General features: G+C 38.3%; 1 protein-coding gene across 1 annotated transcript in view; it reads left to right on the top strand.

Annotated features, from left to right (window-relative positions):
* ASB2 (ankyrin repeat and SOCS box containing 2) overlaps positions 1 to 16,234 on the top strand; it is a 473,190-nt gene that overhangs the window by 389,627 nt on the left and 67,329 nt on the right. The window contains exon 7 of the mRNA XM_044074580.1: positions 15,362 to 15,533. Coding sequence (XP_043930515.1) covers positions 15,362 to 15,533 — 172 coding nt within the window. The remainder of the gene's footprint in view (positions 1 to 15,361; positions 15,534 to 16,234) is intronic.

Below are 16,234 nucleotides of genomic sequence, written 5' to 3'. Positions count from 1 at the left end.
GTAGCCATGGTTTATACTGGTCTCACTGAACTGAACATGCGGTAGAGGATCTTTCCAAGTTAAAGTGTTCCAGATATATGGTGGATTTGGGATTTATTCTAGTATATGTTTTTTTGCTCTGGTAAAAACCCGTCATTAAATGTTACCACCTTCCATCAATAGCTAAATATAAATCCGAAATAAAGTCTGGAAGATATATTATTTATCAGCATTAACAATGAAGTGAATTCACTCATTAATTCATTTACAAGAATTAGTTTCCTTAAAGATTATTCGAGATTTTTTAAAATCATTTCAACAGTTATTTTGTAATTATATGACTATAAACAAGCAACTGCCAATAATGATGCTGTAGAAGAAATGTACCATGTGCTTTTACGGAATCATTTAAATAAATAAAATGATTTATATTGTTCAAACTCGGATTTCATTGGTACATTTGTTTCAAGTTCACATAAGCATGTTATTTTATATATGTATGTATACACGGGTCACTCACTCAAAGGACCTTAACCTGGTATGTGACATAAACAGAACTTGCTGAAGAGACAGATTTGTCTCACAGAGGTTGCCCTACCTTTGGAACAAGCTTCCTATTCATGTTAAACAAAGCCCCTTGTTGGCCCTATTTAAGCATAATTTGGACAATTGGCTGGGTAACCGGAAATTCATCCTGGGGGTTCCACCGGTGTCTCTCTTGGACAGGGGTAGTAGGTGCTGATTTTAGAGGCTGACACCCTTGGGAACATGGATGGAACTTGGGTTGAACTTGACTAGGCTTGTAAGAGCCCTAGGGCCATTACCCTAGCAACCTCCTATGATCTATGTGGTCCTGCACAGAATCTAATTTTTGTGAATCAAACATGTGAAGTGCTAGACCTCCTTTAAATAAAATTCTTAAACAAAATGCAGATTATAACCCTGGTGTGATTCTGAATTACTGAATTTGGCCTTGGGGAAAAGAAGACAAAAATTATTTTTGCAATTTAGTTTCATCTGGGCAAATAGAATATTCAACAAATAAACTTTAAGGCATCAAACTATGGATCTGAGGAAAATTTGGAATTGGGATAGGAGACATGGGTTGTACTGACTGCCAAGAAGGACTCGGTACATCATTTGTGAAATATAAGTACACAAAACAAATGCAGGCTTAAATATTGCAGGCAGAAAAATGCTTTCTATAGGGAAGGGAAAGTATTTGATTAATGCCCATCTGAAAAGACGACATTGTAAGAAATGTGGGAAATTTGGACATTCTAAACAAAATTGTCATATAGAAGCTACTATGCTTGGCAGTAAAGTCCACTTTTGTATTAAATGTGTATTGAACAGGAGGCTGAAGAAAAAGAAAAGCGGGGGAGGGGAGGTTGAAGATGAAAATGAAAATCATGAAAGAAGAGAACAAGATAATGGTTTTAAGGAACATGGAGATCTCTTGTAAAAGAGAATAGGGGTGGTTGTACAATGAAACATTTCTGGTAGAGGAACAAGACAAAGAGAATTCCTGAACAAGGAAGAGGCTGATTCAGTGGGTCAAAGAAGTTAGTAAGCTGTTTACTAATGTTGATAGTATGATGAATGAATAAAATAAAGAATACAATTTTTCTTACAGTGATTTTAAAATTGTAGTGAGCATATTTGGTTACAAGATGTAAGTTTTTTTAAGTGTAAATGAAAGATTAGGTTTTTGGCCTATAGTGGAGTTGGTAGAGTCATATGGTCCATGGGCGAAGATGAATGTTCTTGAGTGTTAGCATACAAAAGGACAGAAATTAAAATATTGAATGTAGTCATTGTTAATATAGCTAGAGCAATGGCAGTGGATTTGTAGTGATATGAGTAAAATGTATGAATTATTATGTGTGCATATGCTCAAGAAGTTCAGAAGAGAATTCTGTTTGAACAGTTCATGCACATATTTTGATAAACGTAAGTGTTATTCGGCTAGGGTATTTTAGCTGTAATAGAAGAGATAACAGAGAGGGTATAAGAAGTGGGAAGGATACGTTTTATGCATAAAAGGCTGAACAGTAAAATGAATACAGTATGGCATTAGAGGAAGTGAGCATAGGCAAATAAATAATGGGATTTTGAGATAATTTGGGTATTTGGACTGAGAATGTGATGATTTCTTTTAAAATTAGGATACTAAAGGGAGTAAAAGTTTGAGGAAGTGTTACAAATGGGGAAGTGCAGTGTGTAGTAAATGACCTATGGGAAATATAAGAACTAGTGAAAATTTTATTTAAAATAGATGGAACTGTGCATAGCATTTAATAAAAAAATAAGTATATTAAAGTGGTTAAAATACAGTATAAGAAGCAGGAAAGTGACTATGGGATTATAGAAACTATCACAAATGTTTGTAATAAAATCTTTGGAATAGAAATACAAAGGAAAAGAAAATATGAAAACGAAAGAAAAGTGATGAAGAAAACATATTATACGGTAGCATTGTCACCTCACAGTAAGACCTTGTCCTGTTCGATTCTCAGCTAGAGCGTCTTCTGTGTGGAGACATGCGTGAATGGGCATACCTTTGTTGAAAGTTATGCATCAGGGCTGGCAACTCGGCACGTAAAAATCCACTGCCAATAATTAGCGGACCGGAGTTCTGCTGTGGCGACCCCTAACCGGGAAAAGCCAAAAGACACAACAGCAACATTCAAGGGAGAAAAGGGGGGTATATCCACTGTTATGTGTGCATATTTAAAGAGAGGAAAGGGCTATGTTAAAATACAGGGTAAGGTGAAAGGTGAGCAGAGAAAGATGAAGGAGACACTGGAGAGATATGTATTGCTGCAGTGTTTAAAGATTATAAGGTAAAGGTAAATAAAGGACAGGGAAGACAATATTTAAGCAAATATGCCAGCAAGCTGTTAGAGAAACATTACATTTCAAGAATTAGGTGGAGTGCTGTGTTTAGTGAAAGTAAAAGTATGTGCCAAGCATAGATGGGATAGGGTATATGCTGTATAACAAATTAAGGCAGAGATAATCAGAGCTATTTTAGTAGTGCTGAATGAATGGTTGAGAGAATGAGTCTGAGATACAAAACAGGGTATAGTGCTGTGTAACTTTTGAGGAAGAAAGATGAGAGAGAGAGAGGTTTTAAAATTTGGAAGCCTATTATATTATGCAGTAGTGATTATAAAATATTAATGAGAATTTATTTAGCTTATATTTAGCAGTGTTTTAGGTAAATCTGAAAAAAAAAGTGTACACCTGATAAAAGAAAATGTATGAGTCAGATGATACTTATAGCCAAGAAATTGTTGGATTATATCATATGTGAAAAGGTCATTAATAAAGTGATTGCATGTGATATCACTAAGACATTTGAGAGAGAATGCCACAGCTAGGCAGAGAGTACCATTAGCATATGTTATATTAAAGAGAGTTTGCAATTATGTGCATCATTTCATGAGAATTATTATTTAGTAAATGGATCGATAGGGCATGTAATTAGAAGAAGTCGAACATATGGCATGAATAAAGCAATATGTGAGATGAATAGAAAAAAATGGGTTAAAGTAGAATGAAATAAGGGGAAGGTGTCAAGATTCTTGGAGTTTGAATTATGCAAATTATGTAGTTACAGTATGTTATATATATATATATATATATATATATATATAAATGTAGTGAAATAAGCAGGAAAAAAAGGAGTAGGGTAGGGCTGAAGTTACGAAAAAGAGTAAAATGCTATGAGATATTAGGGTACAACCCAATACCCTTATGCTGGGAGACTTTAACTACCCCTCCATTAACTGGGAAAATTACTTGTGTACCAACATACATGCTCAACGTTTTCTGGAATTAATTAATTCCAACACCCTGGACCAACTCATTCTTACCCCCACCAAGGGTAGAAACATCCTTGAACCAGTCACTGCTAACATGGGCAACCATTGCTCTACACCAGTAATCATCTCCTCCCTGGTCAGATCTGACCACAAGCTAATCACTATAAATACCCACATCCCACCCTCACCCCCCCAAAGGAAACCACCATAAAAAAACTGGTGGCTAACTTCACGACACCCATGCAAATGGAAAATAGGTGCATGACTGCTGAATCATACATCAATGCACTGTATGAGCACATACACAAGTGCATGGAATGGGCCATACCAAACAGAATCAAGATGCTCTCCTCCAAAAAAAGGAAGCCAATCTGGTGGTCCCCCACCATAAACAAACTCTAAAAGAAGGAAAAAACTGTTGCAGAAAAGGGTGAATTCCCAAGACTGGAAAAACTCCCTTGTTAGCTTCAGCAAAAAACTGAGAGCCATCAAATCCTCTAAAGATAGCCACAAAAGCAAAATGTCTGCAGGTTCTAAAGACAACCACAATGCATTCTATAGTTATGGCAAGAATCTACATGGCAATACTCAGATCTGCTCTGAGGTACAGCACAATGGCAATACATATACAGAGCCAACTGGTATTGCCAACATATTGGCCAACAGGTTCAGTGCGAACTTTAACCCCCTTTCACCCCCTAAAGGGCCTATCACAATACCTGAGGAATGCCAAGTCCCTATTATCACAGCTAGACAGGTAAAAATCGCACTGTCCAAAGCCAAGAATACAGCTTTCATGGGACCTGATAATATCCCTGGCTGTGTTCTACATGGATTACAAAGTGAAGTGGCACCACACCTGAGTACCCTGTTCAATCACAGCCTCATTTTAGGCTTTGCTCCTATGAAATGGTGCACTGCTACAGTCATCCCACTTCACAGAGGGGGAGTGACTACAGACCCTGGGGAACTACTGCCTCATTTGTCTAATGAGTCTGATATGTAAGGCTATGAAGCGCATCATCATGGACATAGGGAATCTCCAAACTCTGGACCCCATGCAGGTTGGGTTTGTGAAAGGTAGATCATGCCTGCTCAACCTGATAGACTTCTTCAAGTCTGTCACCAGAGCTGCGGATGAGGGCAAGGCAGTTCACACAGCCTACTAGATCTTGCCAAGGCCTTCAACACCATCCCTCACTCAGAAATCATAGATAGACTCACTAAACTAGGCATAAACCCCTATGTCATAAGATGGGTTGCCAACTGGCTCACTGACAGAACCCACACTGTGAAATTAGCAGACTCCAAATCTGACTAGCAATCAGTTACAAGTGGTGTCTCACAGGGATCGGTCCTAGGTCCTCTCCTGTTTGGCATCTACTTCTCTGAAGTTCAAGCCAACACAAAAGGACTCTGGCTGACCAAGTTCACAGAAGTTTGCAAACTGGGAGTCATTATTGATTCTCCAACTGATGTAGACATTCTACAAAAAGGCCTCACTGACACCAGTAACTGGTGCCAGAACCATAGCATTATGCTCAATGCCAAAAAGTGCATTGTCATTCCCTTTGGGAAAAATTCAGTGCCCATGAACTACCACATAGGCAGTAGTCCACTAAACAGCAAAGGTGTGATAAGAGACGTGGGGACACAGGTTGACAGCAACTTCTCCTTTGATAACCACATTGCCACTGTAGTCAGAAAGCCCTTATATGTGGCACATCTCATTTCAAAAGATTTCTCATCCAGGAAGAAAGAGGTCATAATCCCCCTCTACTCGTCCCTCATTAGACTTATTATAGAATACAACCCTCATTTGGTATGTACTTCACTAGACACCTACAACAACTGGAAAGGCCACAAAAATAGCTCACTAAGAGGATCTTAGGCCTTAGACACATGCCCTGTACGGACAGACTCAAATAAACTCCAGCTATACTCTGTCTCTTATCGCATACTTAGAGGCGATCTCTGCTTGGCATACAAAGCCATGTCTGATGCAGAGCTGCTAGATATGCTATACCTAAAGAAATCCCAATCCCTCCATGCCACACGGTCCAGGGACCTAAACCTCATTACCACAATAAACAGAACATGCTGGAGGGACAGGTTACAAACCCAGAGACTTCCCATACTCTGGAACAAACTTTCCATTCATGTCAAACAGAGCACTTCACTGGCCCTCTTTAAGAGAAATCTTGATAAGTGGATAGGCAATAGGAAGTTCACCCCATGGATCACTTTAGTGGCCTTGCTTGACAGGGGCACTGGGAATTAACTTTGGATGGCATGATGCCAGGGAATATTTTTAGACGAGGCTTATATAGGCTCCAGGGCCATTAGCCTAGTACACACCTATGAACCTACGAGAAAAAGTAAGAGCAGTACAAATCAATTTTAGTGAGAAAGAATTTAAATATAATGGAAGCAGCCAGGAGTAGCTACATAATATGAATAAGTTGAGAGACAGTAGAAGGTTTTCAGCATACTGTTTTAAAAAAAATGATGTTTTCTTTTGTTTTTTCTTTATCTGTTTTTGCATGTGATGAGATTGATGCTTGGTGCATATTTAGCAGCTTGCTAATGTACATAAATTAGATCATTTGGTGCTGACATTATACACATCGACATTTATGCTGTTTGACAAAGTTAAATATATCCATAAATATATATTTATATATATATATATATATATATATATATATATATATATATATATATATATACACACACACACACACACACACACACACACACACACACACACACACACACACACATTATAAACCACTAAATATTCATGATGGTAACTATAACACTGACATGAATATTCAATCACACTACACAGTCTACTGACATTTTGGTAATGTCAAGTAGACCTACATACACATACATACATACACACACAAACACACATACATACACACAGAAAGAGAGAGAGAGAGACATTTTTTTAATTATCCCTTCTGCACAGCATTTATGAACGCATTAATCTCTTCATAGAAGAAAGTCATTCAGCCTAAGTTCTTATTGTCCCATAATCCTCACCAGTTCCTTCACAGTCTCCCTTTTTTTGCCCCTGCATGATCCACCTAGTGGCTACCCTACCTATACTTGATCTGCCCATTTATGTCTCCTACAGGGTGAGAGCCAGGCCTGTTTGTTTTCCAGAAAGTGTGACAACCTTACAGAGTAATCATTTCCTGGATGAGATAAGAACCCTATCAGCCCATTTGTTCCTCCTCAGGTGAGAGTCAGGTGTGATGGAGTTGCTGATGTCCCGATCATGCAGGCCCTCCTCACAAACTAACTCCTCCCTGCAGTGGCTGGTGCTTAATATCTACTACTGCCCTAGAGAGATCCTATGTGAGATTCAAACAAATCTGCATGCCTTCTTGACTTACATGTGGCATGAAGCATGTAGCCACAAGCTCAATCGCTGCTCCTGCAGTGCCCCAAAACTCTTGCTGGGGTCAGATATGCAGCAAGTTATATCGTCTCCCTCTCCCCAGGACGGGCAAGTCGGTATCAGTCACTCACTCCTATCCCCCCTGCTTTGATCCTTTCAGTACCTGAGGAATTAATCAAACTCTGGTCATCTGGGATATAGTTGGGGCTTTATCATTCTATACTACAAGGCCAGTATACAATATTTTCTTTTTAATATCTCTTTTTGGCTCTTGTAAGTGACCATCAGCAGACCCCATTGCTTCTACTTGATCACTAGGTCTACCTACCCCTTCTTTTCTTCGCAGTTGGAACTGGGGTCACTCAGAAGAGAGAGGTGTCCGAGGTTTTTGCCATGCTGCTACCAGGAGTGCTTTTTCCTGTTTTTTGTCCCCACCCACATGCTTGCCACAGTAACACTGTATCTGTGGGGTGTGAGTTGGGCACACCATGCTGCTATGCTGATCTGCTCTTTACTTCCATAAAGACTTGACATTGACACGCTGCCCTGATGACCTTCAGGAAGAACTCTGTGGTTGTTTCCCCATCCTCTTCCAGGGAAATCTAACTAAGTTGTGTGTTTTGTGAAAATGCCCCTCCCCCTTCCCTTCCAGGACAGGCACCTCAGATGCCTAAAGAGCTAATAAAACCTTGGTTACTTGGATGGTAGTCAGGACTTTATCCCCCTACACCATGATGCTGGCTAACAGTCTCCTTTCTTGACATTCCATCTATTCATTTGATCTCACCTCTTCTCCTTTCTCTTTCGCTTTCTCACTCTGTCCTTGTCACTCTCTCGCTCTCTCTCTCTCTGTCTCTCCTGCTCACGCTAGTACCCCTATGTGGTCTTTGTAAAGAATAAGGGCAGAATCTGTATTACACCAGGTCACCCTCCTACTCCTTGCATCATGTCACACTTTTTATAACTCAGTGTGAGGTGTTACCTCTTTTCCCATTGTTCACTTTTTTCATGATTAGCACTGATGCTCTGATTATGTCCTTCCTGGCTTCCATGTAGGTCTGTTCTCTGTCAGTTTTATCTCCCTGTCTGTTTCCATTACTACCATGACTCTTCCTACTGTTATATTGAAGGCTGTGGTTCAGGGATACCATGTTGCATGACATAATAATGTGGATTTCTGGAAGATGAAATTAGTTGACTCCATAAAAAGATTATCTTGGTTAAATGCAACTAACTTTTTATCAAAAGGACTGTCATATGCATATAGCTATGAACAAATGTACTTCTTTATTGGTCGGTAAGCTGATTGTGTGAAGGGAGTGGATGAGCAAAAGAATACATTTAAGCAAAACAAAATTAAAAATATATCTTTTTTCCCCTACATGGGAAAAAGAGGGATATGGTTATTATGGAATCCAAATTACTTTGCAAAAAGTATAGAATTTCTTTAGGGGGGATAGTGTTATCTTTAAGAGGGTTTCCTTCTTCCTCCATGGGAAGGACCAATGATTTAAGAGCTTTTACCCATGTTTCTACAAGATAAGGAGAAAGCCTTATTTATTTGTCTGAAGAAAAGGCCTTTCAGACAGACGGGTACAAGAGATGGTGAATTAGGGGCTTTCACTTCCATTCATCATGCAGACCTGTAGACAAACCACCAGGTACTGTAACAGGTTCATAGATTCATAGCTTTATACTAGGCAAACAACCACCAGGGTTTTTACAAGCCTATCCATGCAACTCAACCTAGTTTTATCCCTGAGTTCCTTGAATGCCTGTATGGTAGAGTATATTAGTGTGGAGGTAGCTAAGGGTTATGTGTGGGGGGTGTTAGTTGGGGATTAATTTATTTACTATCAACCTCTGTCCATCAGGTAAATGGGGGCAAGATCAGGGTGAATTTGTGATTTCCCATCCAGTGATCAAGGTTTTGTTTGAATAGGGTTAGGGATGAACTCTTTTTCATGTAGATGGGGAGTGTATTCCATAGCGCATGGATCCTTTGAGACACATACCAGTTTCTCCAGTATGTTCTATTTATGTCACAGGCAAAGTTCAGGACCTTGCATCTAGTGTTTCTGATGCTGTTTGTTTTGTGAATGTGCAAGAGATCCATCTAGGCTAGATATGTGGATGCTTTACATACTAGGCATAGATCAGCTCTCAGTAACCCATAGGAGATTGAGTACAGAGATATGGGCTTAAGGGAATCTGTGTAGGGTATTTAGGTGTGTATTCTGTTTATTTATACCCTGGATTCTCCTGATGAGGAACCTTTGAGGGCATTCTAATGTTGCATGTGCCTGGTTAGATGGCATGCCAAAAGGGCATTGTACTCAATGATGGGGCTGATAAGGGCTGAGTAGAGTAGTACTATAACATCAATGGACCTGGATGCCATACCCTTGCTTGTGATTTGGTCAACATAGAATGGTTTTCTTACTATCTTATCTACGTGTTGTTCAAAGGCCAGATTACTGTCTACATATGTTTTCAGATCCCTAACTACTGGGTCAGATCTAAGGGGTATTTTACTGAGGGAGTAATTATTTTGGGTGGATGATTTCCCAAAGGGCGCTATAATAAATTTCTTTGCATTGACTTTTATTCTGTGGCTTTGACACAAGTCATTTGTTTGTGTTAGATCCTCTTGTAGGATGTTGGTGCCATGGGGTGAATCTATGATAGCTCACAATTTATTCATCTGTGAACTTAGTGAGCCAGAGGCCTCTGACATTAGCCTTGACTTCTAAGAAATACATGCCAAACACGAGAGGGCACAGCATAGAGCCCTGGGGTTCTCTGTTGGTGACTGGTCTCCTGGTGGAGGTGATCTCACAGATCCTGACTTCTCGGGTCCTATCTTTGAACCATCCAGCAATACAATGAGTTATTGTAGGGGTTATACCTAGTTCTGAGAGTTTGTGAACAGTGCCTGAGTGGGGTATTGTATTGAATGCCCTGACATGGTCAAGGTAAGAGGTTTGCACCATTTTTCCCTTATCCATACCCTTAGTGACCATCTCAAAGAAGTATAACAAGTTGAGTAGACAAGACCTTCCCATAACAAAGCCATATTGGGATGGGATCCAGTGTCTGTAGGTCGCTAATGTCATTGTCAATCATTTCCGTGGTAGTTAATTCCATGGCTTTGCGTATTAGACTTGTCAGACTGATGGGGCTGTAGTTCTGTTGATGGTCTTCCCTTATGAAAAGGGATGACTGTTACAGCCCTCCATTCACCTGGCATGTAACCTGTTTTGAGAATGTAGTTGAAGAGTGCCTAAAGTGGTCCTGCTAGGTCATGTTTTTGGCTGTTTAGGAGGCAACCCGAGATACTGTCAGGGCCCAGTGAAACGGTGTTTTTGACCTTAACAATCTCCACCAGGCCTTGATCATTGTTGATAGTTTGGGGGTATACTAGAAAAGCTTTCACAGGTGGTAGTGGAGGGTGAAGTTAGAGCTACACTTATGATCCAGTAGATTCACTATGTTACCCTGAGCAGTGAAGGTTGTGCCATTTGCCACCAGTTCTGCACACTGCTGAGTATTATCTTTAGGGTTTTTGACATAGCTGAAGAAGACCTTGTGTTTGTCCTTAGCCTGGGAGGCTATCCTGACCTCATAATTGGCCTTATTAGACTTTATTAGACCTCTTAGTTTCTTGCTTAGTTGAATCAGAGAGCTCTTTATCTCTATGAGAGTTGCTCTTTCTGAATTTGGCCATGACTTTTTTTACTTTTGTTATATAGCCTATTATGAGTAAGGTAAGGATTTGACCAGTCTAGTTTGTTTTTGGTGTTATATCTGGGCTTACTTTTGGTAGATATGGCAATCTCAGTGCAACCATTTACATGTTTTTACAGGGTTTCTGTAAGTAATTCTGACACTTACTGACACTGATACTGGTAGCTTGTGGAGAACTGGTGATGCTCATAAATGAGCTGGTTAAGGAGCTAACCTGGCAGCTAGCTGTAGTGGTTTCATGCTGGGGGGCAGTATGCATATGAGAATGAAGCAGACAAGTGAAATTTAGTTTGTAACAGAGGTTGTCTTGTACACAACCTCGCCCAAACTAATGGCTGTCAGACACTTCAAGCACGGCCTAATCTTAGCAATGGTGATGAAAATCAGGACGTACAATGACACTATAAATAATAATCACCGAAAAAATAATTATATCAACATCCGTACAACAGAAAATCCCACGTAATTCTCAATATGAAGTCCTTCTGCAGAAGATGCACTCATGGTACATTGGCATTTCAACTTATGAGGGATTACAGAAGAAGAAAACAAAAAGGCAATTACAAATAAAATAACTCATAAGCTCACACTATTACAATAAATGGCAGTTTAAGAATAAGCAAAACCATTTAATTAATTCAACACAAAACAGATGAGTATAAATCTGAGTATAAGCCGTATTCTTATTTTAAAACTATTTTAGATTCAGACCCTAAAAAGCTGCTGTAATGACAGAATTCAATATCAGGAAGTCTGATTACATGAGGGTGGTATCAATAGCCATTCTCGCCATCTTGGTGGTACAAGCCTCAGTTAATTACAGCTCTTCCAGTTATGGCTGTGTTCCAAGTCCTTGCCTAGTGAATCCACAACAGACAAATTATCCTAAGGAAAGTAGATATAAAGCTGGGTATCACCACTGCAACAATGGTATTGAAGACATCTACTCCAAATAAGTTCGTCCAGTTGAAACATGCAGAAGGAAAACAAAAAATATTCAACATCAGTCCCTATGGAATGTTGCAGATAACACAGTAAATGGATGATGGATGAATGCCAAAACCTATCCATTAGGTACACCCAGAAATGTAGGTGACATACCAGTCTAGGACAATGCCTGAAACCCCACATTAAGTCCATCAATGAGCTAATAATATTTTGGGGTGTATTGTATTAAATGGTGAGGATCAGACAAGAAGGACCAGAATAGTGTAACAACATTGAGCTCTAGGCATGAAGGGGTCATTGTGACCTTAGTGAAGATAGTCTCAGTGCAGAAATGGGGATGGAATGGATAATAAACTAGATACTCCTATAATATTAAATCATGTTGGGAATGGATGATTTTTTTCAATAACCTTGCCAGTAAAGGCAAGGATAGAAATTGGGCAGTAATTATCAAGATCATCCATGCCAGACATTGATAGTTTTTAAATAGGGATCATTATGGCATCCTTTACAGATGATGGAAAAACACCACCATTCAAAGGTAAAAGGAAGATTTGATGAATTACAGCTTCAAGCACATCAAAACAAGAAATAGCAAAATTACTTGGGCATATGTCTAAACTACAGCTGACAGATCCCATACTTGAAAAATTGAGATGAGGTGACTGTAATATGACATCTGAAATGAGTTCCATGTCCAAATTAGGATCTTAGCCTGGATTTAGCAATCTATGTCTCAGCTTATCATGTGAGAAGATACTGTTCTATGTGACACAATCTTAGCTGCAAAGAACTGAGTAGCTAGTTCACATTAAACAGAAAAAAACAGTTTACAAGTGATGAGACAGGCCAGATTAGTCAACCTGTCCACCATCTGAGAAAATGCATCCAGTCAACTTGATGTAAATAAGATCTCTATGAACAGGAGCACTGTCTTTTGATGAGGAGTCTCAACCTGATGAACAACATAACTCATCAAGCCTAAACTTGTCACCAAAGAGAGAGAAATCCTCCACCATTTATGTTCAGGCCTCTACAACATCCTCCTCATATTATGGAGTTTGGCATCAAACCATGGCTTACATGGGATGAGGTGTGTTGGGCAAACAAAAATAGGGCAAGCAAATCCAGAGATGACCTTACAGCTTCATTATAAGCTACAAGTGAATAAACTGGCTTGTCAGTGCTGGGCAGCAAAAGGATAGAGAGATAGCCAGATAGATAGAGAGAGTTTATGTGAGAGAGAGAGAGAGAGAGAGAGAGAGAGAGAGAGGGAGAGAGAGAGAGAGAGAGAAAGAGAGAGAGAGGGAACCAGAAAAAGACAGTGAAATATTAAACCATCTTTACCTAATCAGTCGGGTTTGCACTGTAACTGACTGTGGTCAAACAATTCAGCATGCACCATCGTTATCAGATACACAGTAAGAATGAATGGCTTGTTTGATTTACCTAGACATCCAGAATTTTGTGGCTAGTGAGAGATTTAACCAAATGCAATTCAGTAAAAATTTGAATTAGGCAAAGCAGCTAAAAATTTGACTAGAAAATGGAAGTTGCTGCAGTGGAAATGTTATCTTTACCTCAAGGTCCATGGGCCTGGAGAGTGATTGTCTTGAGTATCCATAAATGTGCTGCAGCCAAGAATAATGGAAGTGCGAATGCTGAATTCTGAAGCACAATTTTCGTAATTGTGATGATGTTAAGCATTGACCAGTTGGTGGTACTGGTGAAATTCAGCATTAAACGAGTGTTATTAGTGTATGGAGTAAAGTGATACAGTATAAGAAATGTGTTGTGTGACTGGGTATTTGATATCATTGGTGGCTTTAGGTGGTAGTGATCATGTTTACATCGAGTATCTTATGTTGCTTATTTGTTTGCGTTACTAGGATACTTGCAGCTGCTGTTTGTGCACAACCACTATGCAATGGCAAGCTGAGGTCTCCCTTAGCCACATCATTGTCCAGCAATGTAGTTAGTATATATAACAAAAACCTCGGCAGCCAAGAGAACGAACACAACTTTATTAAATCCGCAATCCATTTAGTTCTTTCATCCCACTGATTCGGACTTCATCAGAATAAACATCATGGACGAGACTAACTCTTAAATAATAGTTAACCCCTCCCCTTCTTTCAAAATTGAAAACCATTGGGGGAATTTTTAAAGATTTAATTACATGTTACAAATTTAGGTATGAAACAAGTACCAAACAAAAACAGCATAAATCAAACAAAAAATACAAAAATCACCTTCCTTTTTAAGTATTAAAAACTTAAAAGTCCATGTGTACACTTTAAATAAGTTATGTATACTAAAAAACTGCCACTATAACAACAAAATCCAGATTGTAATTAAATGTATTAACTGCCCAACTATATACATATAGGTCTTCCTTAATTCATGTCAACCATGGGCAGATACTAAAAAATGTTTACATATTAATGGAATATGAGAAATAATAAGACTGACTTGAACTAACATACATTAAAAAAATACAAATACACATTTTTTTTACTTTTTAGGCAGAAAAATATGTATGCTGTACTTGTTATAAAAACTCACTCCTTTTACAACAGGTGCACTTGTAGTCCTATAATCTTAAAAGTAGCTGTTTTTTTCCATGGGAATTGGTTTGTACACACATTTGTCTGTGAATATATTTTATTTATGTATTAATTGGGGGAGTGACATCATCTTCTATTTGCTTGATATGTAGTGCAGTTAACATAACTATAAATATGAATAGTTTTCCATACACTGTTAATTCATGTTGCAGTCTTGCACTTTATTTGGCACCCTTGTCTGAGCTACCCTCTTGTACCACTTACCATACTGAGAAAAATAAAACTTAAACTGATGTTATCATTAAGCTGCTCACTGTATTATCTATTACTCACTGTTTTTTTTAAAGAAAATGCCTCATTTTGACATTTTGAGTAGCGCTTTGACAGATAAAGGAAATGTTTGATATTACACAGAAATGAATAAAATGAGGACAAGTTATTTGACAGCAATCTATGATTCAGAACCTGTATTGCATGTCTTAGAAAATGTGCAAAACATCATCAACTTTTTTCTTGGACAGTTACCGAATACTCTAAAGATACTTTAAAGAGCTTCCAAACATTGGCTGTATAGATTTAGAAAATAAAAATATAGACAGAAACAGATGTGAATTGTGTGTGTGTGTGTGTGTGTGTGTGTGTGTGTGTGTGGTTATTTGTAGTCATGTAGCCACAACTTAACTTTTTATTTACATATTCATATTTTTCATATTGATATATTCTTGCAAAACTGTGTGCTATTGCTTAAAAGTTTATCTAACCAAAAGCTTATCTAGCCATGCACTTTGCAAAAGAAACCCTGTTTCCCTAATAGGAACATCTTATTTGTAAACAAGCAGATTTATATCCTCATTACCGTGCATTGTTTCATTTCCTAGGTGCTGACATCAACACACAAGCCAATGATAGTGCCACAGCTTTGTTTGAAGCCTGCAAAAATGGACACACAGAAGCCGTGGAGTTCTTACTGAGTCAAGGGGCTGATCCTAATAGAGCTAATAAAGATGGATTCTTACCTCTTCACGTAGCATCAGAAAAAGGACATTATGAGTATGATTTTATTATTACTTATTACAGTTACGACACAGAACCTGACCTATCAAATTTGTAAACTGAGTTAAGTAAATACATTTTAATGTGGTCTATGTTTTAACAGACATCTCAATTTATATTTTATTCATTTGTTAGATCATTTGGTTATTTATTTATTTATTTTATTGGTTAACTGCGGGTAGAACCCTGATCTCAGTGGACCATTTTCAGGTTTTGCCTAGTGTTACAAACAAGATGCAAACATATGTCACAATTAACACTGTGTGATAAAATAATCAGCAAGTAGGATGAGTAGGAAATAAGAATCAGCAGTAAATACATAATAATCTTTACTGAGAAGAAAAACTTCATCAGTGTGAGACTGGTACCTCTGATGTTGTATTCACAAAAAAATTCTTCTTTATAATTATGAAACTCTCAAATGTATTACAATACAATAAAAAGAGTGAAGTAAAAAATTGTAGATCAACACCACGAAAAGTAAAACGAACTTTATTCACAAAATGAGCGCTTTTGCGTGCTTCCAACTGCACGCTTCTTCATATGAGTATAAAACTTTTGTGAATCCATTTACTATATATACACAAGGTTAGCAATCATTAAGCGCACTAATTGATGCAATAATTCAATCAAAATTAAATTGTTAAAAACTACCAAAAAATCTGCTTAAAGCAACAGACAGAATACAATATATATAA

This window comes from Protopterus annectens, chromosome 6.part0, assembly GCF_019279795.1.
Source record: "Protopterus annectens isolate FY-2018-M chromosome 6.part0, PAN1.0, whole genome shotgun sequence".
Taxonomy (NCBI): Eukaryota; Metazoa; Chordata; order Ceratodontiformes; family Protopteridae; genus Protopterus; species Protopterus annectens.
Note: the sequence above shows the minus strand (reverse complement) of the source record. Positions and strands in the feature narration are given on the sequence as shown.